Below are 27961 nucleotides of genomic sequence, written 5' to 3'. Positions count from 1 at the left end.
GGATAAGTGAGACTCTACTGTAATTGGCACATGCGTAGTTTGCTCTTGAACTGGCCAAGCTGGCTGGACGAGCGCATGCGCAGCAAGTCTCGGGTTCCGCGTTGTTGTGGTTCCACGCCGTCCGGCGCAGGCGCGTTGCGAAGCCGTCTGTCAGAGGCTTCCGGGGGCGGTCTGGCTACCTCAGGTAAGACGGGTACAGGGAACTCAGTAGGGTGAGTCGCGCGCTTCTCTAAAAAAATAAACAGAAATTCAGGGGGGAAGGGGAGGGGCTGCTACAGGGGCTCGAGAGAGGGGTGGTGGGCGATATTGAAGCCCCCGAGCCTTTTTGTCTAGTCTGAGGGTTTTTTCTTTTACCCCCAAAGCCAGTCTGCCCGCTCTTCAGCACATTGAGGCAAAACGATTCCCTTCAGAGTGCGTAGGTGCCTCGTGTGGGGATGTACGTGCTTTCTTTCAAGCCTCTTCTCGGCCGCCTTCGTTTCGTGGGCCTCTCTCAGGCAAGGAGTTGTGCAAGTTCCTTCCTCCGAAATGTCGCCCCACCCAGTTGCTAACCAGGGTTGGCCCTGCTTAACGTCGAAGAGGGCCTTGAGAAGGTTTAGAATGTCCTAGTATCCCAAGTGAAATAGATGCGCGGGCTCACTTTCCTCCTCGGAAATAGGATCCCTGCATGAAGCCTTCTGAATGAAACGGCTCCCGCATTGGCGGCGCTGTGTCATTAGAAGCGAGGGGGCCCTACTTCCGGCTGAAAGCTGTGGGATTCTGGGAGTTGTCGTTTTGGAAGGCACTGAACCTCTGTCAGAGGTCTCTGGTGTCAGAATTCTGTAGCCTTGAGTCCTGGCAGTTGTGTCGGGGTTGAAGTGCTATACAGTAGAGTCTCACTTATCCAACATAAACGGGCAGGCAGAATGTTGGATAAGCGAATATGTTGGATAATGAGGGATTAAGGAAAAGCCTATTAAACATAAAATTGGGTTATGATTTTACAAATTAAGCACCAAAACATCATGTTATACAACAAATTTGACAGAAAAAGTAGTTCAATACTCAGTAATGCTATGTAGTAATTACTGTATTTACGAATTTAGCACCAAAATATCATGATGTATTGAAACATTGACTACAAAAATGCATTGGATAATCCAGAACGTTGGATAAGTGAATGTTGGATAAGTGAGACTCTCCTGTAATTCGACAGCGGGGCTGTAGCAGCAGGAGTTGAACGGCAACGCGACTTTCTATTGGCGAAGAGATCCCAAAAGAAGAAGCAAGAGGAAATAAATAGAAAGAGGAAGCGGAGGACCCTTCTGCACTGCCATATAAAATCCAGATTATCTGCTTTGAACTGGATTATATGCCAGTGTAAACACAAACAGCGTTTTTTTAAAAAGTGGCATTATACTAAATGTCCTTTCACCAGTTGCTGGCCATTTAGAGTGCCTCTGGTGTTGCTGTGAGAAGGTCCTCCATTATACATGTGGCAGGGCTCAGACTGCATTGTAATAGGTGGTCTGTGGTTTGCTCTTCTCCACGCTCACATGCCGTGGACTCCAATTTGTAGCCCATTTCTTGAAGTTGGCTCTGCATCTCGTGGTGCCAGAGCGCAGTCTGTTCAGCACCTTCCAAGTTGCCCAGTCTTCTGTGTGCGTCTCTCATCCGGTGTCAGCTACTGATTGAGATTCCAGGTTTTAGCCTGCCACTTTTGGACTCTCGCTTCCTGAACAATGTTGTGAACTTCTGTCCATAGTTCTTCTGGGACTTTATTTATTAAATCTAGTCCCTGAAATCTATTCTTCACCTCAACTGCATATTCACTAGGAATATTTGTGAGATCATATCTAACTGGTCTGTGTATTTTTCCCCAATCTCCTTAGTCTGATTCTAAATTGTGCAATAAGAAGTTCATGATCTGAACTACAGTCAGCTCCAGGTCTTGTTTTCACCTACTGGTTGTATGTCCGCCACCTTTGGCTACAAAGGATGTAGTCAATCTGATTTCGGTGTTGACCATCTGATGAAGTCCATGTATAAAGCTGTCTTTTAGGTTGTTGGAAGAGAGTGTTTGTTACGCGCAGTGAGTTTTCCTCGCAAAATTTTATCAGCCTACGTCCTGCTTCATTTTGTTATCCCAAACCATGCTCGCCTGTGATCCCGGTTGTCATTTGACTGCCCACCTTGGCATTCCAATCTCCTTTTTGGTGTATTATCCAGTAGGTGCTGCAGATCCTCATAGAACTGATCTACTTCTGCTTTTTCAGTAGCTGTAGTTGGGGCATATATTTGGATCACTGTGATGTTAAACGGCTTTCCTTGAACTCGAATTGAGATCATTCTATCATTTTTTTGGTTGTAGCCAAGCACTGCTTTAGCAACCTTATTATTAATTATGAAGGCTACTCCATTTCTTCGGTGTTCCTCTTGTCTACAGTAGTAGATCTGGTGGTCATCTGTTGTGAAGTGGCCCATTCCAGTCCATTTCAGTTCACTGACTCCCAGAATGTCTATCTTTAATCTTGACAGCTCACCAATAACCACGTCCAGTTTGCCCTGGCTCATAGAACTTACATTCCAGGTTCCTATAGTATGTTGATCTTTAGAACATTGGATTCGCTTTTCACCACCAGCACCGTCGGCCATTCACCTTCCTTTCGACTTTATGCTAACATCACATCTGGGGCTAGTTGAGTTTATCCTCTGTTCCTCCCCAGTAGCATTTTGGCCATCTTCTGACCTGGGAGTCCTATCTTCCGATGGTATACCGACATATCTCTGGTTGTACTGATCCATTTAATTTTCATGGCAAAAATACTGGGGTGGGTTGCCATTACCTTCCCCAGTGATCGTATTTAGTCTGGCCTCTCTGCCATGACCTTCCTGTCTTGGGTGCCCCTTCGTGGTTTAGCTCATGGCATCATCAAGGTGCTCAAGCTCCAGCACCGCATCAAGGTAATGATCCTTTGCAGGATCAAACATATAAGATACATTTTCAAATTACTGTTTAGACAAGATGACTGTACTTATTGTGCATAAGCATGCAGGAATTATACAAGAACACGGACCACTTTCTAAATCTGGAAGACCCAACACTGTTTTCCAGGAAGACAGCTCCATAAACATTTGAATATGTTTGACTAGTAAAACACCTGTGGGAGAAAGTAAGGACCAGGGCAAGAGTTATATTGCGAGATGCACACTCATCTACAACAAAGTATAAAATGTCATTTGCAATTAATTTCCAAACTATTGGTTTATCTCCTCCAACCTATCCAGTCTGTTTCTCTGACAACCACATAAAAAGATAGCTAAATAGTGGGGAGGGGAGTGTTAGACAACATTCCAGAGATAATTCATGAATGGGTTACTGTAGGGCAAAGATGTCTCAATGGAGCCATGGTTCACAATTCATATAATTAGTCTTGTTGATAATTTGGTGTCCAGTTTTTTGATAACACCCCCACCCCACAAGACTTCCAGTAAGCAATGGACTGACTCCTTGCTGGCTGTTTCCATGGGGCCCATTCCCTACACCGGAATTACAGAGAGCCTCCAGAAGCAATAAATTATGAAGTTGTAGGGCCCTTCCAGATAGGCCCTATATCCCAGGATTCGATCCCATGTTTTTTTGCTTTAAACTGGATTATTTGAGTCCGCACTGCCAGATAATCTGGAATAAACAGGAAACCTGGGATCAGATCCTGGCCTATAGGTCTGTCTGGAAGGGCCAATAGTCTAATGAAGCTGATTACACTCATGACTCATCACTGATCAAAGCATGTTTTCTGCCAGTATGTATGGTGAACCTGTCAATCTGAGGAATTAATAAGGGATTTTAAATAGAGTGGTTAAAGTAAGTGATGAATATTTGTGTGTGGGTATTTTCAAGTTGCCCATGAATTTCATAGGATTTTGTTTTGCCAGTTTCCTTCTCAGAAATATAGCCTACATCATCTGGTATTTTTTTTTGACATCTTTAGGTTATTAATACCTCAATCATAATCTATCTTGCTCCTTTGTCACTAACCTTATTACCCTGTTTCCCTGAAAATAAGACATCCCCAGAAAATAAGACCTAGTAGATGTTTTGCTGGATTGCTAAATATAAGGCATCCCTCGAAAGTAAGACCTAGTAAAGTTTTTGTTTGGAAGCATGCAGGATCGGTAAATGTACATACCCTAGATTTTTGTACATGGAAATAAATGTAGTAACAAGAAATAATAATAATAATAATAATAATGTAAAAATGACTTTATTCTTGTATCCCACCTCCATCTCCCAGAAAGGATTCAGGTTAGCTTACACAGAGACAAGCCCAACAACAACATAAATGTACATACGAACAGAAATTTAAAACAGTAATTTAAAAACAGTATAGCAATAAAATATAATATAGAAATTCTTGAAAGGATTCACAGTTTGGTTATGCTGGCTTGTGATGACAACAACCGTACATTAAATAATAAATTTTCATTTTTTTAAAAATTCAACCATAAATGTGAATTCTTCTTTGTGGAAAAATAAGACATCCCCTGAAAATAAGACCTAGCACATCTTTGGGAGCAAAAATTAATATAAGACACTGTCTTATTTTCGGGGAAACAGGGTATGTAGTTATCAATGCTTATGCACTATTTTGAGTCTAAATTATCTTTGTTACTAAACAAATGGTTCTGTTGCATTGGAAAATGGTAGTCTAAATATTTTATTATTCCCTTCCTCCAGTGTTACTTAAATATGTGCATATCTACACACTAAGACCCTATTCTAAGATGGAAGAGACGGGTAGAGAGGCAGTTGCAACAGCTGTACAGAGGGTGGCTGGGATGCTTCAGCGACCAGATCAACTGGATAAAGTGGAACAATATCGTCGGAGAGAAGCACGTAAGAAGGCGTCAGTGGAAGCCAGACTGAAGGTATTAAACTTTAATACTAAGCCCGTACTTAGTAATCAATGAACACATTTTAACACATTTTAATGCCTTTGCATGTTAACTCTAGTTCTAAAATGCCAGGAAACAAGAGACGTTAAGAACCTTAACAGGCACAATAGTTAAGCAGTATGGAAATGGCATGCTTAACTACCACGACCTTTGAGGTGGAAGACTGACAGTAGTTGACTGGTAGAAAGTTGAGCCAAGGCTTGCAGGGTCAAAGGGAATATATTTTTATCAGTAGGCCTGATTGCAGCTCCGGCCCCCGGCCCCCGGCCCCATAATTCCTCTAGGCTCAGCTGCAATCCTTACATGGAAGAGCAGAAAGGGAACAACAAATTTCCCTCCTCCATTACTTGCTCTTTTTCTATATGTATTTTAAACTTTGGAAGAGTATGTAGGAATATGTTTAGGAAGCCAAACTTTTTAAGGGCAAAAGCCTTCCCTCACCAGATACAAGTGAGCTCTAGCCTGTGAAATAGTAGACTGCAATGTGTTCAGTATTCTTTAAGTTGCCACAGTTCTCACCTGCTTTTCAGGTATCAAAGTAACACCATACCTGCATTTATCAAATGCAGTAAGCAAAAAAAAATATATTTGAAGATAATTTTGGGCATAAATCAGATAGCAAATATATCCTAGTAACACTCTTGATATTGGCACTAGAATTTTATTCCTATTTAGTTAATTTAGTTTAATTCTATTTTATAAATCTTTGAAGAGATGGAAAAGACTGTTATGCAATTAAAAGGATATATTTGAATAAAACAATTCCATATTAGTAATACTCAAACCACGTTGAAACTGCATGTTTTCTTTATAAATTTTTAGTATTTCATTTTAGTGCATGTTATTTTGTGAATTTCATGTGTTATGAATATGTTTTCTCATTATTTTATTAGACATACAATAGAGACCCGGTTATCCGAGATAAAGGGGCGTGCCCAATCTCGGATAACCGAACTGCTTGGATAAACCGGCAATCCGGTTTAGGGAAGCGCCCTGTGATCGCTGATGCCTAGCAATGCTCACAGGGTGCTTCCCAAGGGTTGAGGGCTCGGCCCAGGGAAACACCCCACGAGTGCTGCTGCAGCAGCAAGTAGGGGTGCTTCGGGGCGCTTCGAGAGAAGGAGAGGCAGAGGGAGGGGCGTCCCCGGCGGCGCCTCAGATAATATGGAAACTCAGTTAACCGGGAGTCTACTGTATTTATTTATACATTCCTTTTATAACTACCAAGAGCCCAAAGTAATTTCCAATGTATATAATTTTGTTCTTAAAATTAAAATTAAAACAATTTTAGAAATCAAACGCAAACTGGAATAGAATACTTCTCAATGGAATTGCAACGAGAATGAGAAGATAATTCATAACAGAATAGATTTCTGAGTACTGTTTTGTGCTCAGAAACTTAGGGTGCACCTACACTGTAGAATTAATGCAACTTGACCCCACTTTAACTGCCATAGCTTAATGCTGTGGAATGTGAGCTGTAGTTTCATGAAGTCTTTAGCCTTCTCTGCTAAAAAGTGTCAGTGTCTCCATAAACTGTACATCTTAAGATTCTATAGTATTGAGCAATGGCAGTTAAAGTGGTGTCAAATCGCTTTAATTCTACAATGTGGATGTATCCCTAGTTCCTTGGAATATAATGATAGAACAAAAAATTTCTAGTTCTGAGCAGGTTTGTACAAAGGAGGCAGATTTGTACAAAGGAGGCAGTTTCTCACACTTCCTGGCTCCAGTCTATTCATCTCTTTTTTAAAAACAACAAGAATTAATTTGAGTGTTTTTAAAATTCTGTGTTACATTTTTTGCCCATATAGAGGTGAGAGTATGGAAAGCCATTTTCAACTACTGGCTATAGCTGTCCTTCTCACCACGTGGTCTTGCCCCCCTACCTATGAGGGATGACTTCCAGTCCACATGGACTAAAACAGTGGCAGGAAAGATCACTAGATTTTCCCCAAGAACAATTGCTACGCATGGGATGGGATCAAGCCAAGAATCTCATTATGCAACGAATCCTGGACATAGAGCGCCAATCAGACTTAGCCTGTGCCCCAGCCTTTAGTGAAGCTAATAGATACCTCACCACCTCCATGTCTTATCTAACAACCCTGGAGGTGCCTAAACACCAAAGGGCTTTTACCCTGGCAAGATGCCATGCCTTCCCATTGGCTGTATTGGAGGGGAGGTATTGGAAGACCCCCTTCAAGGAGAGATTATGCCCCTATGAGTCTGGACATATAGAAACAACTGAGCATGTGCTCCTTCAATGCATATTCTACAAAGACTTTGTAACTAATCTCATTACACCATGGCTTCTAAAATATCCAGGGCGCACTGAAAAATATTACTCCACACTGCTGCTTTCGGTCTCTAGCACTACAATAACTTACAGTATTGCTAAGTTTTGTGCTGCAGCAATGAAAATTAAACAGATAATGATTGATCCCGCAAGGTAATACCTGGTCGGGAATGTAGCTAGAGCAACTTATTACAGCTGAAATGCTACTAAACTTGTAATGCACCCCTCCCGTCCCCTTTAGTGCACTTCTCCAGTGCTTTGACCCCTCCTTTCAGTCCCCCGCCCCTCTCGGTTCCATACCTGCTACATTAATCTGCATTTTTAAACTGTGATTTCAAACTGTTTTCTAATCTGTTCTTTTATAGCTTCTTAGTAGGGAACTGTGTTTACCCTTCCCAGGGCATTTGTGCACCGCTTTGTGCTGGTCATGGACCGTAATAAAGATTGATCATATAGAGTGAGCTTATTCGTAAGCTTATCTTTTTCAGGCAGCAATCCAGTCACAGTTAGATGGAGTTCGAACTGGCCTAAGCCAATTACACAATGCACTGAATGATGTAAAAGATATTCAGCGTTCTTTGGTTGATGTCAATCAAGACTGGCGGCAAAGTATCAACACAATTGAAAATCTCAAGGATGTCAAGGATGCTGTAGTTCAACATAGTCAACTGGCAGCTGCTGTAGAAAACTTAAAAAACATCTTCTCAGGTATCAGTTTCCAACATATGTCCTTTCTTTGAGTGAATAACAATTATTAATATTATGTGGTGAAGTTGTCAGATGTTACTACATTAAATTCAGTTGGATATTTTGCAACAAACTATAGAGATATGATATAATGCTGCTTTGTTTGTTTTTTTCAGTACCAGAGATAGTTCAGGAAACCCAAGACCTGATTGACCAGGGACAATTGCTACAAGCTCATCGGAAGCTGATGGACTTAGAGTGCTCTCGAGATGATCTGATGTATGAACAATACCGTATGGACAGCAAGAACACACGTGATATGAATCTAATTGACAATTATTTTGGAGATATGCAGAAGCTTTCTGAGGAGCTAGCCAAGCAGCTCTGGATGGTCATTCAAAGAGCTCTGGTCACTGTGCGGCGCGATCCAACCTTGCTGGTTTCTGTGGTCAGGATAATTGAGAGGGAAGAGAAAATAGATAGGCGCATGCTTGATAGGAAGAAGCAAACTGGGTTCATTCCCCCTGGAAGACCTAAAAAGTGGAAGGAGAAAATGTTTAGTGTGTTGGATCGAACTGTTACAACTAGAATTGAAGGCACTCAAGCAGACACCCGAGAATCTGAAAAAATGTGGCTTGTACGGCACCTGGAAATAGTTCGCAAATATGTCCTTGATGATCTGCTGGTGGCGAAGAATCTTCTGGATCAGTGTTTCCCACCACATTATGAAATTTTCAAAAAATTACTCAGCATGTACCATCAGGCATTGTCTGTACGGATGCAGGATCTGGCCTCTGAAGATCTGGAAGCAAATGAAATTGTTAGTCTTTTGACATGGGTTTTAAATACTTATAAAAGGTAACATTATTTTAGTGGTAAATCATTATTAAGAAAGGAACTTGTGTTTCTAAACCCAGGGGTCTCAAACTTGATCTTCCAACTATATTATACTTTGGCTCCCAGAAGCCTCCATCAGCATGGCCAATGATAACAGATTCTGCAGGTGAATAAATTACTTGAAGAAGCAGAGGCTGAAAACTAATGTTTTAGGGTCATAGAATAGAATCATAGAGTTGGAAGAAACCACAAGGGTCATCCAGTCCAACCCTCTGCCATACAGGAAAAGCATAATCAAACCATTCCCAACAGAAGGCCATCCAGCCTCTGTTTAAAAGCCTCCAAAGGAGGAGCATCCACCACACTCTGAGGCAGTGAGTTCCACTGTTGAAGAGCTCTTACGGTCAGGAGGTCCTTCCAAATGTTCATGTTGAATTTCCTTTCCTATAATTTGAACTTATTGCTCCGAGTTCTAGTTGCCAGGATAGTAAAAAAAAATAGCCTGCTCCATCTTTCTTATGGCATCCCTTCAAATATTTAAACATGACTATTATGACTCCTCTCAGCCTTCTTTTCTTCAAGGTTAATATACCCAGCTCCCTAAGCCCCTCCTGATAGGGCTTGATTTTCTTCTTCTACATCTGGCCTCTGTAAGTCCTTGGCTTTTATGTTCATTTTCCTTTTTACTACATGATCACAAGAGCTCTAGAACAGTAAAATTAACCAAGGATAAAGAGGATAGAAGAAAGGTAATTTATTACACATACATTTCTCTTGTGGTTGACAACACATTTTTAAATCCTCCCTCTTCCTTATGACATCCCTTCAAACCGAGACAAAGTTATCAAATCTCTCTTCTGCAGGCTAAACATAAGCTGCTCTTTAAGCCTCTCCCAATAAGTCATGCCCCCCCCCCAAAGATATGTTCCCACTGTCAATATCCCTCTTGAATTGTAGTGCCCAGAATTAAAATAATGCAGATTAGAAAATAGTGTGCGGATTAGAATATATTATTCAATAGTGTGGATTGTATTCTTATATATAAACAAATTGGAGCAGGTTCAGAGAACAACAAGGATGAAAAGAGGTATGGAGAATAAATCATACAAGGAAAAGTTGAGGAAGCTTGGTGTCCCACAGATTCTTCACCTTGTCTGGCAGATGATTTTATTGTCCAAAGAGTGGAGGCAACAAGGGGATCAGCTATTTTATATCTGATTCTAATCAACAGTGATGGCCTGGTAAATGGGGTGAAAGTGGTGGGATTCTTAGGTGGGAATGACCATGTTCTCCTGGAGTTTGTTATACCACCGAAAGGGAAAGCAAAGCGTAGTCAGCCATTTTAGACTTTAAGATGCATGTTGGGAAATAGTGTGATCCCATGCACAAATAACTGCATGTGAGTTTTTCTTTACTTGCTATCTTTCTGTTCTCTCTTCAACCCAGTGTAGAGATGATGGGAAATCCAGAACTTGCACCAGAAGTGGATGTGAATACCCTGCAACCTCTATTATCCCAAGAAGTGGTGGATGAACTTCTTAGCACATACATGTCAACTCTTACAGTAAGTTGCAACAATAATTTGTTTACTCATTCAAACAGGAATTGAAAGCTATGTTTTTTTCCTCTACCCAAATCAGATTTTTTACTTTGCATGTTGTAACTGAGTTGTTCAAAGTGCAATTTGAACCCATGCAACCAATTGTGCAGGCTACTGCAAACTTTGTAAACCTTCTATGGTAATGAATTGCTGTGACCCTAAAGCTTTTTGAAATACAGTAGAACCCCGGGCGGACCTCAACTCGGTCAACCGAATAACTCGGATTACCAGGCGGGACACAGACTAGATCGGGAGGCACTGCAAACACCTCCCGATGCAGTCCTCGTCCCTATGGAGAGGCCTCTCCATGGGGACGAAGGCTGGATGGGGAGGCGCTGCAAACACCTCCGGATCCAGCCTTCCTCCTCGTGGAGAGGCTTCTCCATGGGTACAAAGGCTGGATAAGGAGGCGCTGCAAACGCCTCCGGATCCAGCCTTCCTCCTCATGGAGAGGCTTCTCCATGGGTACGAAGGCTGGATAAGGAGGCGCTGCAAACGCCTCCGGATCCAGCCTTCCTCCCCATGGAGAGGCCTCTCCATGGGTACGAAGGCTGGATAGGGAGGCGCTTCAAACGCCTCCAGATCCAGCCTTCCTCCCCATGAAGAGGCCTCTCCATGGGTAGGAAGGCTGGATAGGGAGGCGCTTCAAACGCCTCCGGATCCAGCCTTCCTCCCCATGGAGAGGCCTCTCCATGCGTACGAAGGCTGGATCGGGAGGCGCTTCAAACGCCTCCGGATCCAGCCTTCCTCCCCATGGAGAGGCCTCTCCATGAGTACGAAGGCTGGATAGGGAGGCGCTTCAAACGCCTCCGGATCCAGCCTTCCTCCACACGGAGAGGCTTCTCCATGGGTACCAAGGCTGGAGGCCTGGAGCCAGGGAAGTGACTCCCGCTTCCCTGGCTCCAAGCCTTCGCCAAAGGAAGAAAGCCCCTTCGTTCGGCGGGTGGGTGAATGGGGAGGGCCGCAAAAGCCGTCCCCGTTCACCCACCCACCCGCCCATGCCTCGGCTCCTTCGTCACACCGGGGCGGCAACACCGGTGCCCGGCGTGGCGAAGGAGTCGGACGTGCGTGTTGCTAGGTAGATAGCAAGCTACCTAGCAACACACACGGGGCACTCACCCCTTGGGAGGTGCCCCCTGCGTGTGGCTAGGTAGCTTACTATCTACCTAGCAACACGCAGGGGCCACCTCCCAAGGGGCGAGCGCCCCGTGCATGTTGCTAGGTAGCTTGCTATCTACCTAGCAACACGCACACCAGCGAGCAGGTGAACAGGGAGGGCCTTTGCGGCCCTCCCCGTTCACCTGCTCGGATTGCACGGAGGCTCGAACGAGCGGGGCTCGAACGAGCAGGGTTTTACTGTATTTGTAAAATGTTTATTTAAAAGGTAATCTGAAGTTGTTGACATTCCATGCACTCCTCAGGAATTATAGGATCATTTGCCCTGTGCCATTCTTTTTCTTTTCTTTCTGAAAATATATGTTGAAAGTGGTTTTTAATTTTACTGCCCCACCTCCCTGGATGATTCCTCCTGGAAGCAGTATCATCCACTTTGGAAAACCCTAATTTAGCTATTTCATCTCCCCCCCCCCCCCAATATTTCTGTGGCAAGGCAAAAGACAAAAGAAGCAATGGGAAAATGTGTCCTTTTAAATTTCCATGCATGAAGCAGGTTGATTGCATAATAAAAATCTTGCCTCAAAAGAGTATCTTAGGGACGCTGGCACCCCAGGACAAGAAGTAAAAAGCTACTTTATTTTCCCCTTATTTTAGCCCCATGAGGACCTGCTTTTTTAAAAGAATGAAAATTAATGGCTGTTTGGTGCTGTTAATATGTGCCCATGAACATGTGTGCACATGTATGATTCTGCACTTCCCTGTCATGAGAAGAGAATAGGGATAATTGGCAGCAGCAGCTTTGTCAGCCATAACACATTGCCAAAAGAAAAGCTTGTATTCCTCTGTATCTCATAATATGAATGCATTTAGAGTTGTCATTTCTATTTTTCAGTGTTCTCCCTTCCTTCTTCTATATCAGGGACAGCACTCCTGATCAACTGGCAGTCCAGGAACTTTACTGACTCCATCCATTTATCTATTTTCCCTCTCTGAAAACACCCTTTGTTGAGTAATTTCAAAAAAAAGAAAAAAGCATTTAAAATGTAAATTAGCAACACCAGTGACAGCAGCAGTTTTAGCAGATCAAAGCTTTTTGAGGTTAACAGTAATAATAATAATAATAATAACTTTATTTTTATACCCCGCCCCATCTCCCCGAAGGGACTCGGGGCGGCTTACATGGGGCCTTGCCCGATAAAACAATCAAATATCAAAACACAGCAATAAAACAGTTATCCAATAAAAACATCAATTACAGTAAACACAATCGTTAAAATCAACATAAAACATACAATATTAACACTGGAGACTAATTCATAGAACCCAGGCAACGTGCAACATGTGCCGAAATGGGCCGAAATGGGGAAGGTAATTTCACAGTTAAAATGGACAAAGTGCAATATAGCATTGGCAACACCTCAAGAATGGGGCTATTATAAAATGGGCAGATCGATCAGTCCAACACCAGATTAAGTATCAAAGGCCTTTTGAAAGAGCCAGGTTTTTAAGCTCCTACGGAAGGAGAGGAGGGTGGGGGCCTGCCTGATCTCTCTAGGAAGCGAGTTCCAAGGCCCTCTCTCTCGTCCCCACCAACCGCGACTGCGAGGGTGGTGGGAGCGAGAGGAGGGCCTCCCCCGACGAGCGAAGAGAACGTGCAGGTTCGTAGGGGGAGATGCGGTCTCTAAGGTAGGTGGGTCCCAAACCGTTTAGGGTAGACAGTAATAATAATGAACTGTCATTATGCAAAAAAAAAAAGGTTAATCCATGCCAGCAGGTTAACAAATCATTCACACAACACGCATGGGTTTTAACTAATCTGAATTTGGAGGGGGGAAAAACAATTCTAAATACATCAAATAGTGTATTTTCACAGCAACTTGTGGCAGTGTTTATCTCTAATTCTCAGCATATGTGAGTTACTCCGTTTCTCTCACCGGCAGTTTTACCATTTAAAGGACTAAAAGAAACATTCATTCATTCATTCATTCACAGAGCAAGGGTTGCCATTTAATCCTCTATTTGACGCTCACTCGCTCAAGCAATTACAGAGGTAGAACCAAGTTTTACAAGTTTCAAAAGGTTTTATTGAAATAACTATATTTCTATATAGGAAAGTTATGACCTAGCTATCTAACTATATCTGTATCTGGAGACATCTTCTCTGACTCTATAATCACAGGAGAAAAACAAAATGGAGAACCCAAAGGCTTGCTATGTGGCCAGGAACTTTGAATAAAGAGATGCATATCCCTAAAACGTATCAATCTAATAAACAGAAATAGGAGGAGAGAAAGACAGATTCAGAGGACAATGAGGAAAAGTCTTTTCCTACCAGCTAACTCATTTGCCTATTTATTTCCTTGATGAGGACTACAAACTTGTGCAAGATGTAGTTGAGTTCCAGCACCCTTAGTAAAGAATGCAATTTCAAAGTATAGGCTTTTTTAAAAAAAACCTTAGCTAATTTTGCCTTTTTAAAAAACTTCATTTTCATGTAGTCCAACATCATTGGCTGGCTACGAAAAGCATTGGAGACAGATAAAAAAGATTGGCTAAAAGAAAATGAGCCAGAAGCAGATCAAGATGGATACTATCAAACTACTCTCCCTGCTATTGTATTTCAGGTATGGCGGTTAGTTAATAATTGGATGGTAATAAAGTTTAGAAATCAGTGAAATAATAGATGAATATATACTTTCCTGGAATTTCTCTGTTCTATGAATTGAATTGGTTCATTAAAAAAATATTATTATGTGCTACTTAGGCCACCACTAGGCATGTGCGATTCAGAAAAAAATGGTTCTATTCGAAAGTAGCTGGTGCTTCGTTTCTAAAGTCATTTCCGAATTTTGAAGGCAGAAAGTTTGAAACTTTCCAAAACTCCAGAATCTTCGTATGTACCTCGTCAATGGCGGATGTGCATGCGCATGAAGGAAAACATTACTGTCAATGGGGAAAATTGAGGGGCTTCTCTCTCCCTCATTTTTGAGCTATCCTAATGAAACTTGGTACAGTGGTAGAACACATTTACCACTGTTAGCTCACAAAATTTCAGAACGTTTAATTTATCCTCAGATTTTTGGCGAATTTTCAAAGTTTTTATAAAAAAATATTTTTAATAATACAGTACCAAAAATCTGTTCCTGGTTTTGAAAGTGCTAATTCTTGTTTTATTGGGTTGTCTTTACTTTGAGTTGTTGTTCTCTACTTAAGAAACTTTGTTTTTGTGGCTGAAACTTTGTTAAATTTGTGGAGAGAAACTCAACAAACCATAATGTGCTACAGTAGAGTCTCACTTATCCAACATTCGCTTATCCAACATTCTGGATTATCCAACGCATTTTTGTAGTCAATGTTTTCAATACATCTTGGTATTTTGGTGCTAAATTCGTAAATACAGTAATTACTGCGTAGCATTACTGCATATTGAACTACATTTTCTGTCAAATTTGTTGTATAACATGATGTTTTGGTGCTTAATTTGTAAAATCATAACCTAATTTGATGTTTTATAGGCTTCTCCTTAATCTCTCCTTATTATCCAACATATTCGCTTATCCAACGTTCTACCGGCCCGTTTATGTTGGATAAGTGGGACTCTACTGTATTTATAGAACAATGTCCCTTACGCAAAGAAAAGGTTTTGGCAGTGTAATAAAGTTTTACCATGTTTTTATGACAGAACTAATTAGGAAATGACATTTATCACCCAGGAACAGAAATCATAGTACACCATCAAACCACTCCCGGAAGATGGCCATCAGCCTCTGAATAAGGAAATCTGTTCCTGGTTTGAAAGTGTTATTTTCTGTTTGATTGGGTTTTCTGGGCTGAGAGTGTGGTTTATATATACTACTATTTCCTTAACTCCTCTTTGCAGATTCCATGATTGCAAATATTATAATAATTAGACTGTCCCTCAATGCCACAGATCGCTGCTCCAGCCCAATGCTTTCTGGGAAATGTAGTTCAGTGCAGGCATTGTGGCGTCTCCTCGCTTCGCATTAAATTACTATAAATGGGGAAAATTCAGAGGCTCCTTTCTCACTCATTTTTAATGCTATTGGAGTGAAACGTGCTACAATGGTAGAACATATTTATCACTCTTTGTCAATCAAGCTTCATAATGTTTCGCCCATCCACTGATTTTTTGGGAATTTTTAAAGTTTTTTAAAACAACATTTTTTTTAAAAAAAAAAGAAGACTACAAGAACTATGCCTTTGCCTCTCCCTCCCTCCTCCCTTAGTCCTGATTGGCTGAGAGGCATACCAACATGTTTGGCTTCACCTCAGCGGGGCTTGGTCACAGCTAGATCTGAAGACATCCGAGACATAAGAAACAAAGGCTCCTTTTGATTCAAATTCTTAATATTGTGAAGGCAGTGAGCAAGTGGGTTGGAACTCTCTTCAAAAGTGCTTTAGATCCAAATTAGATCCGAATGTAATGAACATACGGATAAATCACACAAGCCTAACCACCATTCTGACACTGTGGTACATACTTTTCAGTTAACATACATAGATTTGTGCTGTTGAAATGTTCCCAAATTCTCAAATTTGGCTCTTTGTTCTGGTAAGATGTGGGATCTAGCACACCGGCATAATCCTAGCATAGCACCAGAATAGGTATTACTGCACTTTGTTGTGGATTTGCCCATCCAGCAAAATTCAGTGATTCCCACCATAGCAACATAAGGCCAAGCTGTTATGTTCAAGTGATATCAGAAAGTGAATGCACTTTGACTTGTAGAAGAGGATGAATGGGATCACAGGGAATTTGTATTAGCTGCAGTATTTGTTAACTCTTTATTCATTTTCAGATGTTTGAACAGAATCTTCAAGTTGCTACTCAGATAAGTGAAGATTTAAAAATAAAAGTATTGCATTTGTGTCTTCAACAAATGAGTTCCTTCCTCAGCAGGTAAAAATTAAAATTTACTTCTTCACTCTATGCTTTTCTTGTTAGTTTGAGAAATGTTTTCTTTCCAGATATGTTACCAAATATCTTACATTTTGCTATTTAGCTGTTAATTTCCAGACAAGGACAAAGAGTGTTAGCCATGCCTCCCAATATGAATAGAAAATATGTGAGTTCTTGCCTTTGTAGGCACTTCAACAACTCTCTCAGAAATAAGCAAAGTGCTGTTTACCCACACATTCTATAGCAGAGCTTTCCAAACTTTTCATGTTGCTGACAGGCTTTTTAGACATGCATCCTTTTGTGACAGGGTAATTCAGTTTTACTATCAAACCAGAAAATAAACAAACTCTTTATCAGAATGCCATCCCCCCCCCCCCCATATATATTACTGCAACTCTTAATCAACAAATAGTGCAAATTATAAAAGTGCCTATACTTGAACAGCACCAGCACTCCACTGCTATTGTGATTAAACCTCTCTGGAGGTTTTTTAATTAGAGTCTTGACGGGTGCTTTGATCATGTCTTCCTTCCTGGCTAAAGGAGGGTGGACTAGATGCCCTTTTAGGTCTCTTCCAGTAGAGTCTCCTTCTCTAGAGGTTTTTGTACTGAGGCTAAATTACTTTCTTTTGGGGGAGGGCTTTGTGTCTTCTTGCCAGGCTCTTTGGAGGTCTTTTCCAACGCTAGTAAAGTACAGACTGCCTCAGAGTTCAGTGGAATCTCCTTTTCTGTAGCTTTTTGAACTGGGGCTGGATGGCTTTGATTGCCTGGCAGAAGGGGGTTGGACTGGATGCCCTTTAGATGTCTCTTACTCCATTCCCCTCCATTAAGCCCCTGCTTGCACCGTTCTCCACATTTTCCTCTTCTTCCTCACTTCCTCACATGTGTCTGGGGCCACTTTTTGGGCTGTTGCCATCAGGGGTGAGGTGGAGAGCTGAGGAGGAGAAGGAAGAGGAGGATGGTGAAATCTCTGGTTTGGGGTCATCTGAATGGCTACTGCTGGTTGCTGCTACTGCCTTCTACTACTCCTTTTCCTCCTCCAAGGGCTTAGTTCAAGTGGCTTCCAGGCAACTTTTTTGTCGGGACAGACCTTTTTAATGCGACATACTTGTGGGCTACACGTGCCATACTAGTGTGTCATGACACACAGTTTGGATATTTGCTCTATTTTCTTAATCGATGGTTTGGGAAAGTTCCTATTTCATACACCCTGGCTGCTCACTCTTATTTCCTTCTCTCTTGGCTTTATGTAGTTGATGGAAGTGTTTAAAGAGAGAACTCCAAGAGAGCTTCTGATGTTTTTTGTGAAGGTAAATTAGACAGCCTTTTGCTTATTCCTGAGTGATTTTCCAACCCTGAGCATGGCACGTGTTGTTAAGTCATTGTTGACCAGAGTTTTGGATTATGCAGCAATTGTAAATTTGTTGATTACATAGTATTAGTATTTGTTAGCGACACCCTAATATATATTTGGAACTTCACCTGACTCCCCCCTTTTTTACTAGATTATTTACAATATAAATGCAAAGGAAAGGAGAAGGAAGATCTTCCTATCGAATGAAAAATGAAAAATATTTGTTTTTCCAAACTTGGATAATGATAATACCCCTTGTTTTATACAGGTACAAAGAAGAAGCACATTCATATAAAGAAGAACATCTTAGAAATCGTCAATATCATCCATGCTATGTTCAGTACATGGTTGCCATCATCAACAATTGTCAAACATTTAAGTAAGTTTTGCAAACAGGTTTTCATATAGTGTAAATTAATTTATAATGAATAAACTTATACTTGGATTTATACCTAAAAAGTTAATGTGGAATGGAACAAATGGAAGACAATGACTTAATTCAACAATTAATTCAGTATCTCTGTGTTATAGAAACTGTAAAGTTGTGATTAAGCAGGCATTATGCTATATTTCTGTGTCCAATCACACACAGGGAGATGCAGATGAAAAATGGGTTGTGGAGTTAGGGTTTACTTGTTTTTCAAGTGTAATTTTTCATTTGATCCTCACGATCCTCAGTTAAAGTTTTCTTATATAACTGAAGATTATCCATTGTAAGAAGCAATTGAGAAGACTGAGTCTTCCATTTCTACAAGCACTAAAACAAAAAAAGTGATACCTGTGTATGCTGTGTTGTTATGTGTCAATATTGCTATGTGCATTTTGGATGCCTCTTCTAATTGCTACAGTACTTATACTTCAGATTTTACTGCTACAAGTTGTCTATTCCTTGTGCACTTGCTGAGATGCAAATGACCTTTTTTTGTTCGTTGAAGGGAATCAATCATCAGTTTGAAAAGAAAATACTTGACTCCTATGATGGAAGAAATCATGGCAAGCAGTCATGCATGCATTGATGCAGTTCTAGATGATGTTGCCAAAGAAGGATGTACCAGCTTGCTTGAAGAAGTCTTCATGGATTTGGAGGTTACATTTTCTTTTTTTCAAAACCCCTTTCCAAATTAAAAAGTGTAAAAAGTAGATATTTATCCATATTCACAAACAGATGCAAATGCCTTTATCTGAGATTTATATTTATAGCTAACTGATGTCAGTGTTCCTTTTCATAATAGCAGTAAACTATCTTGAACTACTATTGTGGGATCTTTAGGATGCCATAGTATATTGAACTATAAAATAATTAAAAATAGTTATATTTTATTCTTACAACTCAATTCTACCACTTTATTTAACCTATTAATGCCATTCTAGATAGCATAATGTTTGAACATCTTGAAAGATAAAAAAAAAAAAAGCTTCAGGAGTTAAATCCTGCACTGGCCGGGGTTGGACTAAACGACCCTTGGGATTCCCTCTAATTTTATTATTTTGTGGAATCAGTTTCTCAATAGTATGTTTTATAATATTAAAGACTGTCCCCAAATTGCAAACAAGATAGGTTCTCGTGCTGCCTCATCATACTAGATTATGAATCCACTTTTAAATCCAGTTTCTTTCTTCTACAGAATTCTGTGGTTTGTAGTTTGATGAGGTCCAGGACTTGTCTGGATGAGCTGTTTAAAGTCCCCTCCCTAAAGTTGATTTAAAGTGGTTTTAAAGTGGATCCAAGCTCTATTGCGATGAGGTCCTAGGTTTGTTCTTAAGTTGAATTTGTTTGTAAGTAGTAACAGAGCCATTTTTAAAGTGTGTGTATATATACGCGCACACACATACACATACAAACCAACATACATTCATACATACGTGTGTGTGTGTGTACACACACTTTAAAAATGGCCCTGTTACAATTTACAAACAAATTTGTAAGCTTTGGATATCATAGGGAAGTGGTGCTTGTTTTGGTGTCTGTGCCCCTGTTTATATGATTTCAACTCACATTCGGTCCCTGTGATTTGTAAGTTGGATGTTTGTAATTCAGGGACTGCCTGTGTTCCAAACTATTCCATGTGTATGTGCACCTTTTCTCTCTTAGCCTCATCTCAGTGAACTGATGACAAGGAAATGGCTTGCAGGATCCAATGCTGTGGATACAATCTGTGTAACAGTGGAGGATTATTTCAATGATTTTGCAAGAATAAAGAAGCCTTATAAAAAGGTACTGTATTTGCGAAGTCTAGTTTAGAATACTTAAGCACTGTAGTTCAATGAGATGAAATCCTGGTTTAAAGTCCTTTTGTTATCCTCTTAACTTTAACATTGCTAAATATAACAACAAAAACAACTTTAGAACTTCAACATGATCTCATAGTATGGGTGGGCAACATTGGTGGGTCTCAGGGACAGATTTTCACTCCAGTTTTTGCCATAGCTATACCAGATCCATAATTGCACAAAAATGAAAACCTGATTAGACAACTACTTGTGAGTTTGATGGGATTGGATTTCAGAGTAGTTTGGGTAAAGCATGTCCACCCAGTGAAAATAACTATCACTCCTGGATGCTCCCAGGAGCAGGAAAAAACATATTTTGGGCTGAGGAAAAAGTATTTTTAGTATGTACGAGTACTTAAGGGATGTCTAGGGGACCACAAACAACTACATGTGACCTATGAACCATACTATGCTTGCTTCTGCTGTAAATGAATGTTTTCTAGAAACCATGGAAGTAAATCCTTTTAAATGGCAGCATTCCCCCTCAAATTCTTTTCTTTACCTTCATCAGTATTTTAAATTTTTAACTACCTAATTATTAACATAAGGTGTGTATTTTTCACTTGAAATCAATCTAACAGGTCTTCATTTTTATGTAGCTTGTAAGAATGGGAGCTATTGCAAATTCATTGGCTTCCCGAGTTTGGATGATCATAATAGGAGCAACATATTTACATTTACTTTTTTCAGTCTTTCCTTTGTAGTACAGGCAATCAAACCAGAAACTGTTTTATTAACCATAGTTTTAAAGTTCATTTTAATTGTAAATGCTATAATGGGAATTGCAACCCAACAGCCCTTGTGGCTCTGAGATTTGGAAAGGTTAAAGGACATTTCAAAGTCAGACATCATATGCACAAGCCTTGTATCTAAATTCAAATCCCACTATCCTGACTAAACAGAACTAACTGCAGCCTTTCAGATGTTACAGTATCCGAGCTCCCATTATCTCTAGTCATGATGTCTCATGATGAGGAATACACTTGTTGTAGTCCATCATTTGGAGGGCCACATAAAGTGACATGGCAGGGCAGATTCGGCCTTGAATTTGACACATATGGACTAGTGTGTAGCACAGTATATCCTAGCTGCCCCTGTTCCATAAATCTCAATGTGTCTGCTTTCTAAATTTCGTTAAAATGGGAGAGCTTGGTATTTTAGCTTAATATAGCATACATATGGCAGTAATCTCTTTATCAAATCTCTCTTCTGTATTTGCAAGAAACCTTATAGGAGAAATATTTATTTGGGGATAGGTTCCCTTTCTCAGATACCATATCATAAGTGCTGTGGAATAAGAAATGTTGCAATTATGAGGTATATATGCTACCAGCTGTTCCTAAAGTATATTGGAGGAAATAGAGCACACTAAGGATCAGCCCAGGTTATAGCTTAACAGTTGCTCAATGTTATTATGTGACATAGATGTCATGTGAAAATATTTGGTAAACTAATAAAGTCTTAAACCAGTATTTATTTCCTCTTAACAAAGTTTGTGGACTGTGGAAGTTATTTTTAGAATTTAGCCTCTGGTTAAATATTAAATGGAACGGAAGCAACTAGTAGATGCAAACATACTTTCTGCCAATTGTCCACTCCAATTTTCCCCCAGAAAATGACGATTGAGTGCCACCGTAGGGTTGTTGTGGAGTATATCAAGGCTATTATGTCAAAACGCATTACATTCAAGAATGCAGAAGAAAGAAGAGAAGGTGCTGAAAGGATGAATAGAGAAGCTGAACAATTCAGGTTTCTGTTTAAGAAGCTTACTGCTGTAAGTATATGTCAAATGAAAAGATGATAATGTAATTATAAACTGGCATTCTAAGACTTCCTTCTCCAGCACCATTTTAGTGTTGCCTAATATCTCCCACATTCAGCAGTATCTCTTAGCATGCATCCCAAAAAACAGAATAAAGGTAACTCTGCTCTTTTTAAAAACAATAAAACTTGGTGGCATTGTACATGCAGACTAAAACTGCCATATGACAAGCCATTTAATTAAATGGCATGTTCATATTTGTTATAAGTATATTAGAAGTATAGTAGAACCACTGAAACAATTTCAGTACCTTGATAAAAAAATTTGGAAAATAATAAATGCTATAGCCACAGTTCAGCACATACACAATCATGCCCATTGAAATTGCAAGGATTAAATTTTTTTTCCTGTTGTCAATTGTGGCCTCCATTTAGAAATAAAACAGAACATGATTTTTTACCGTTTTGTTCCACTTTATTCCTAATATGCAAATTTTGAGCTGAAAGGGATGACACTTACATTGATTATGTTATTAATAGGGGTCTGGGGAGGACACAGAAGGACTTTGTGACGTCATTGAAGCTATTGCAGAAGTATTCAAGTTGACGGATCCTTCACTACTTTATCTAGAAGTCTCAACTTTAGTTAGCAAGCACCCAGATATCAGGTAATACTTCTCATTACTATAGTTAAAATTGTTGCCATTTTATTTGAATTTCACAAAGCCTTGAGAAAATTTTGTGTAGTTGTTTTATAGCAAGCATTTTTCTCAATATTTTAATCTATCATGTGCAAGAGATAAAGTCAAAGCCAAGATCTGAACAAAGAAAGTGTATAGTTCCCATTTATATGGATGTTATGGTGTGCATATTATGTAGGTCAGCGTAACTATGGTCTTATTAAACAGTAGTATTGTTTTATCTGAACACTTGGGAGTTTTTTTAGTGGTTCTTGGAGTAGATTTTGCTCATGTGAGATGTCTTTGAGTAGCATCACACCTTACAAAGAAAACACATAACTTCCAGTGTCTTGATGTATATCACATTTCCTGCTTCTTCACTTTCAGTAAAATAATGTAAATTTTTAAACATTATTTTGTAATGGAATGTAGTTTTTATTACATTAAAAATCTGGAGATTGTGAATGCAAACTTGTCCTTTGTAGGATCTCATATATACAGAGATCATCTACCGTGCTGCATAATCTTCTGACAGTATTTGCCTTGCCTAGACTACTCATTTGGATTTACAAATACCTATCAAGGATTTCATGCCTTTGAGATACAAAAAATAGTGTATGCTAATTATAGCACACTATTGAAGTAGGCACAAATAGTGGTTTTCTCCTACACAAACTGACCTAAACATTAATTTTCAAATAGAAATGATACTAAAAAAATGATTGGAACACTTTCTGGCCCCAGTGGTCCTGAAGCACCAGATGAATTACACATGTAATGATGGGCTTAAGTATAAACTTCAGACTGTAAGAGACCATTTCCTGCTTGCCCATGGAAATTCACTTTGGATGACTTTAAATAAAATCATTTTATCTCAGCTTCAAAGAAGGATGGTGGCAAACCCCCACTAAACAAATTTTGCAAAGAAAGCCTCAGGGCAGATTCCCTTTGGAGTTGCCATTAGTCAGAAAGAACAAATAATAACAGGTGGAAAACAAGGAATGTGATATGCCTAAGCAGACATACAGAGTAATTGTGGATTCCCTTACTTTTATTTATTTATTTTGTCAGAAGCGAACCGAGGATGCAAGTTGTAATGTATTTGAAAAAACAAACAAAGTTTAAAAACTTAGCATTATACTAAATGTCCTTTGACCAGTAGCTGGCCACTTGGAGTGCCTCTGGTGTTGCTGTAAGAAGGTCCTCCATTGTGCATGTAGCAGAGCTCAGACTACATTGTAATAGGTGGTCTGTAGTTTGCTCTTCTCCACACTCGCATGCTGTGGATTCCACTTTGTAGCCCCATTTCTTAAGGTTAGCTCTGCATCTCGTGGTGCCAGAGCGCAGTCTGTTCAGCACCTTCCAAGTCTCCCAGTCTTCTGTGTGCCCAGGAGGGGGTCTCTCATCTGGTGTCAGCCACCGATTGAAATTCCGGGTTTTAGCTTGCCACTTTTGGATTCTTGCATGCTGAGGTGTTCCTGCGAGAATCTCTGTAGATCTTAGAAAACTATTTCTTGATTTCAGGCGTTGGCGTGCTGGCTGATACCTAAACAGGGGGTGGGCCGGAGATGTCAATGCCTTGGTCCTTTTATTGCTGGCTGCTACTTCCCGGTGGATGTCAGGGAATGCTGGCTAAGCAGTATAATTTCTCCAGTGGTGTTGAGTGTAGACATCCTGTGATAATGAAGCATGTCTCATTTAGAGCCACATCCACTGTTTTAGCATGGTGAGATGTATTCTACACTGGGAATGCATTTTCAGCAGCAGAGTAGCAAAGCGCAAAGGCAGATAACTTCACTGTGTTTTCCCAGGTTGTGCCAGTCAGCTTTCATATGATGTTATTTCTAGCACCCTCCTTTTGCTTGATAGTCAAGAAGTGTTTCTTGTAAGTCAGGGCATGGTCCAGGTAACTCTCAAGTAATTTGGTGTACTGCTATGCTCCAGTGGGATTCCTTCCCAGGTAATACTCAGAGCTTGAGATGCTTGTCTGTTCTTAAAGTGAAAAGCACACATCTGCATTTTAGATGGATTAGGGATCAGCTGGTTTTCCCTGTAATTTGGCAGTAAGAGCACCTAAAGCTTTCGATAGCTTCTGTTCAACCATTTCAAAACTCCCTGCTTGGGCGGTGATGACACGGCCGTCAGCATAGATGAAACTCTCTGTGCCTTTTGGCAATGGCATTTGTGTTGACGTTAAACATTGGTGGAACAAGGACGCTCCCCTGAGGGAGGTGGTGGTCCTTTGTGATATTATACTTTTTTCTCAGGAGAAGGTGATGATTTACAGTGTCATAAGCTGCTGACAGGTCTATGAAGATAGCTCCTGTAATCTGCTGCCTTTCAAACCCATCTTCCATGTGCTGAGTCAGGTTCAACACTTGTGATGTGCAGCTTTTGCCTTTCCTGAAGCCAGCTTGCTGTGGAATCATACATGGGTCTATTTTTTTCCATAATTCTATGCAAAATACGTCTCTCCATAGCTTTGTAAAGATGGCGCAACAAAGAGATTGGTTAATAGCTTTTTGGGTCATTACAGTCTTTGCCTGGTTTCAAGATGGCTATGACTCTTGCTTTCATCTAGATTTTGGGAATCTGACAGTATGCAATGCAGTTGTTTATCAGCTTCAGTAGCCCGTACCTTGCTTTTGGGCCAAAGTTCTTAATTTATTCCTTCCGTAGATCGTCTAGGCCAGCTGCTTTGCCATTTTTACATTTATTGAGGGCCATGTCCAATTCAGTAGATGTAAAAGGTTCATGAAGGTTGTTGTTCTCATTATCTGATTGTCTTGACTATTGGTTTCCTTTCTACTTTGGTGGAAAGGTTGGGTTTCCCATTCTTCAGAAGCTGATGTGCATCAACTTCTGAAGATTCCCTTACTGACTTTGTAGAATTATACATTATCCAAATTTTAGGGGAAAGACATAGTAAAATACAATAATGTTGTCATTATAAATATATCCCTATATTGTTTGTTTCCAAACAATGCAATCAGAAACATTAGCCTGTTTTTGAGTGTCTATAAAATAATTTAGCAGTGAAATATTTTGTGCAGAATGCAACTCTTGCTGTATATACTCATGTAGAAGTAGACCTCATGTATGTCAAGGGCAGGTTTTGGGACCAAAATTATGAATTTTTATATGACGTGTATAAGTCGAGAGCTATTCTGTGGAGAGGGGAGAACACCAGTGCTGGCTCAGTTGTCCCAGCCACTTCCACCACTCATCCAATCAGGCATTCATAAAGTCCGAAAGTGGTGCAATGGTGGAGAGAGTGGGGAGGATTGCTGCTTCTTTTAGGTTTCCTGATTAAGCACTTGCCTTTCACCACTCTACTCAGAGAAGGGTATGGTTCCTTTTTTATAAGAGCCAAGGTGCAGTATTCACATTGACCCATGGATGTCAGCTTAATTTGGGGGGGGGGGGGGGGGAATTTTTTTTATTAAATTTCTAGACTTATACATAACTATATAGGGTATGTTGCCAACTGTTTTTCTATTATTTTTTTGTACTAATGCTGTACTTTTATTGGCAGAGATGACCATATTGTAGCTTTGTTGACAACACGAGGAGATGCCAGCAGAGAGATGAAGCAAACCATCATTGAAACTCTGGACAAAGGTTCAAGCCAGCCAAATCCAAACTATGTGCCAATTTTTAAAGAAATTACAGTTCCAACTCTAACTGTGCCAAAGCTTCTTAAATAGTATCAACATAATTAAATGTGTATTTTGTGTCTGTGTAGAATTAACACCTTGTGGACATTTGTAACTATGCACTTAGACATCATGTGAAAATTTCTTGTTGGGCTTTTGGTTTTTATGTTTCATTGCATGAAGAGCTAGGAATAGCCAGTTTGGTCATTTGAGGAACATGCAGTGTTCTGATGACCACAGTGCTTTCACCTGGCATCATCACCCTTCTCCCAATTATTTATCTTGGATTTTGTATATGCACTCTGATATATAATTGTATAGGTGTTAGAAAATGTAATGATAAATTCACCACTAGGTTGGGCAAATGAAAGGTGACGTGGCATTTCTGAGGCACGTCAGTGATTGGGGTTCTCTCTCATTTAACTGACTGTCATCGGATTTGAAAAGAGATGCATAAAGGATTGCCAAATAAATAAATAGTAACTGATGTTTAGTCTTGAATTGCAAACTGTTCAGTGCTGCTTCCATCTGTGGAAACCTTACCATTTTCATAATCACTGCTGCTTTTACAACTAAAGTAGATGGGAAATAGATCAGGAAGTAATGATAATTATTTCAATTATACAATTCAGTCTGTGGGCAATTCATTCCTGAATTTATTATGGAAACAGGAAACTACAATAGTGAACCATATTGAAATGGATATCTCTTTAGGATTGTTTTGGTTCTCTAAGGAGACTCTACAGTAATGTGTGGCAGAAGCATGCCATAAAATCATCTGGAGTACTCTACATTCTTCATCTCAGAACAAATAGCAGCCTTCCAGATGTTGATGTGTCATAACTTCCATCAGCTCTAGTCATGATGTCTAATGATGAGGAATACAGGAGTTGCAGTCCAGTATCTCGAGGACCACATCAAAGGACATGAGCTGATTTGGTGCTCAGGTCTTGAGTTTAACATGTTTCACTATTCAGAAACTATAGTTAGATCTGAGCTCTGCTATAAATCTACTTTACTAGAGTGGGAATTTTGGAAACGCGCCCACCACCAACTTTCTCAAGAGGTCCACTGACTTTCAGGTAAATTTCTGAGCCAATTTCACAGTGCTAGGGAACCCTGCAAGGCTTCAGATCTTTCATAGGCTAGAACTATACTGTCATATAATGCACTTTCAAAATCCAGATTATCTTCATTGAGCTGGATTATGTGAATCCACACTGCCATATAATCCATATTAAATGCAGTTAATCTGGATTCTGAAAGTGCATTATTTTGCCATTATTATTGTGTTTATTTATACCTCGCTTTTTCTCTTCACAAGGAGACTCAAAGCAGTTTATATGAAAAACATTTCAAGACACAAACATAACAAAATTAAATATAATGGTATTAAAATTTCACAGTAAAATCCATAAAGACAAAGCTAAAAATGATACTCCCCCTTGACTTAATATTAAAAACCTTCTTTAATAAAAAGGTTTTAGCTTGCCGCCAGAAGGACAGCAGAGAGGGGGCCATTCTTGACTTCCCTGGGCAGGGAGTTCCAAACAACCATCGAGAAGGCTTGCGAATGGAGGTCGGACTGAGAGAAGGGTCTCTCCTGAAGATCTCGGGGCCAGGCAAGTTTGTACAAGGAGATGCAGTCAGCCACATAGCCTGGATCTGAGCACAGGCTGGATCCCTATTCCCTGGTCTGGCTTGTGACTGACCAGGAGCACCTCTGTCTCGTCTGGATTAAGTTTATGTGTTTGCCCTCATGCAGTCCATTATTGATGAGACACTGGTTTAGGTTTAGGGTCAGCTTCCTTGGCTTTTGGTGGTTAGGAATGTACAGTTGGGTGTCAT

At 40.2% G+C, this 27961-nt stretch overlaps 1 protein-coding gene across 3 annotated transcripts; it reads left to right on the top strand.

Moving 5' to 3' along the window:
• Window positions 1–50: 50 nt before the first annotated feature.
• On the top strand, window positions 51–26614 carry exoc3 (exocyst complex component 3). 3 transcript variants are annotated; one of them, XM_003222232.4, is made up of 13 exons: window positions 51–184; window positions 4715–4905; window positions 7720–7939; window positions 8095–8776; window positions 10202–10319; window positions 13970–14095; window positions 16292–16392; window positions 18014–18124; window positions 18681–18831; window positions 19838–19960; window positions 21629–21790; window positions 22318–22445; window positions 25993–26614. In XM_003222232.4, exons 1-13 carry the CDS (start codon window positions 76–78, stop codon window positions 26162–26164), a joined length of 2394 nt encoding a protein of 797 aa, XP_003222280.4. In that variant the 5' UTR covers window positions 51–75; the 3' UTR covers window positions 26165–26614. The 3 variants fall into 3 exon arrangements, with proteins under 3 accessions (XP_003222280.4, XP_062813607.1, XP_008111157.1); XM_008112950.3 differs by lacking the exon at window positions 51–184 and adding an exon at window positions 188–212; XM_062957537.1 differs by lacking the exon at window positions 13970–14095.
• Window positions 26615–27961: the final 1347 nt, after the last annotated feature.

Source organism: Anolis carolinensis, chromosome 6 (assembly GCF_035594765.1).
Source record: "Anolis carolinensis isolate JA03-04 chromosome 6, rAnoCar3.1.pri, whole genome shotgun sequence".
Taxonomy (NCBI): Eukaryota; Metazoa; Chordata; class Lepidosauria; order Squamata; family Dactyloidae; genus Anolis; species Anolis carolinensis.
The sequence above is the reverse complement of the archived record's forward strand: the minus strand, read 5'-3'. Positions and strand labels throughout refer to the sequence as shown.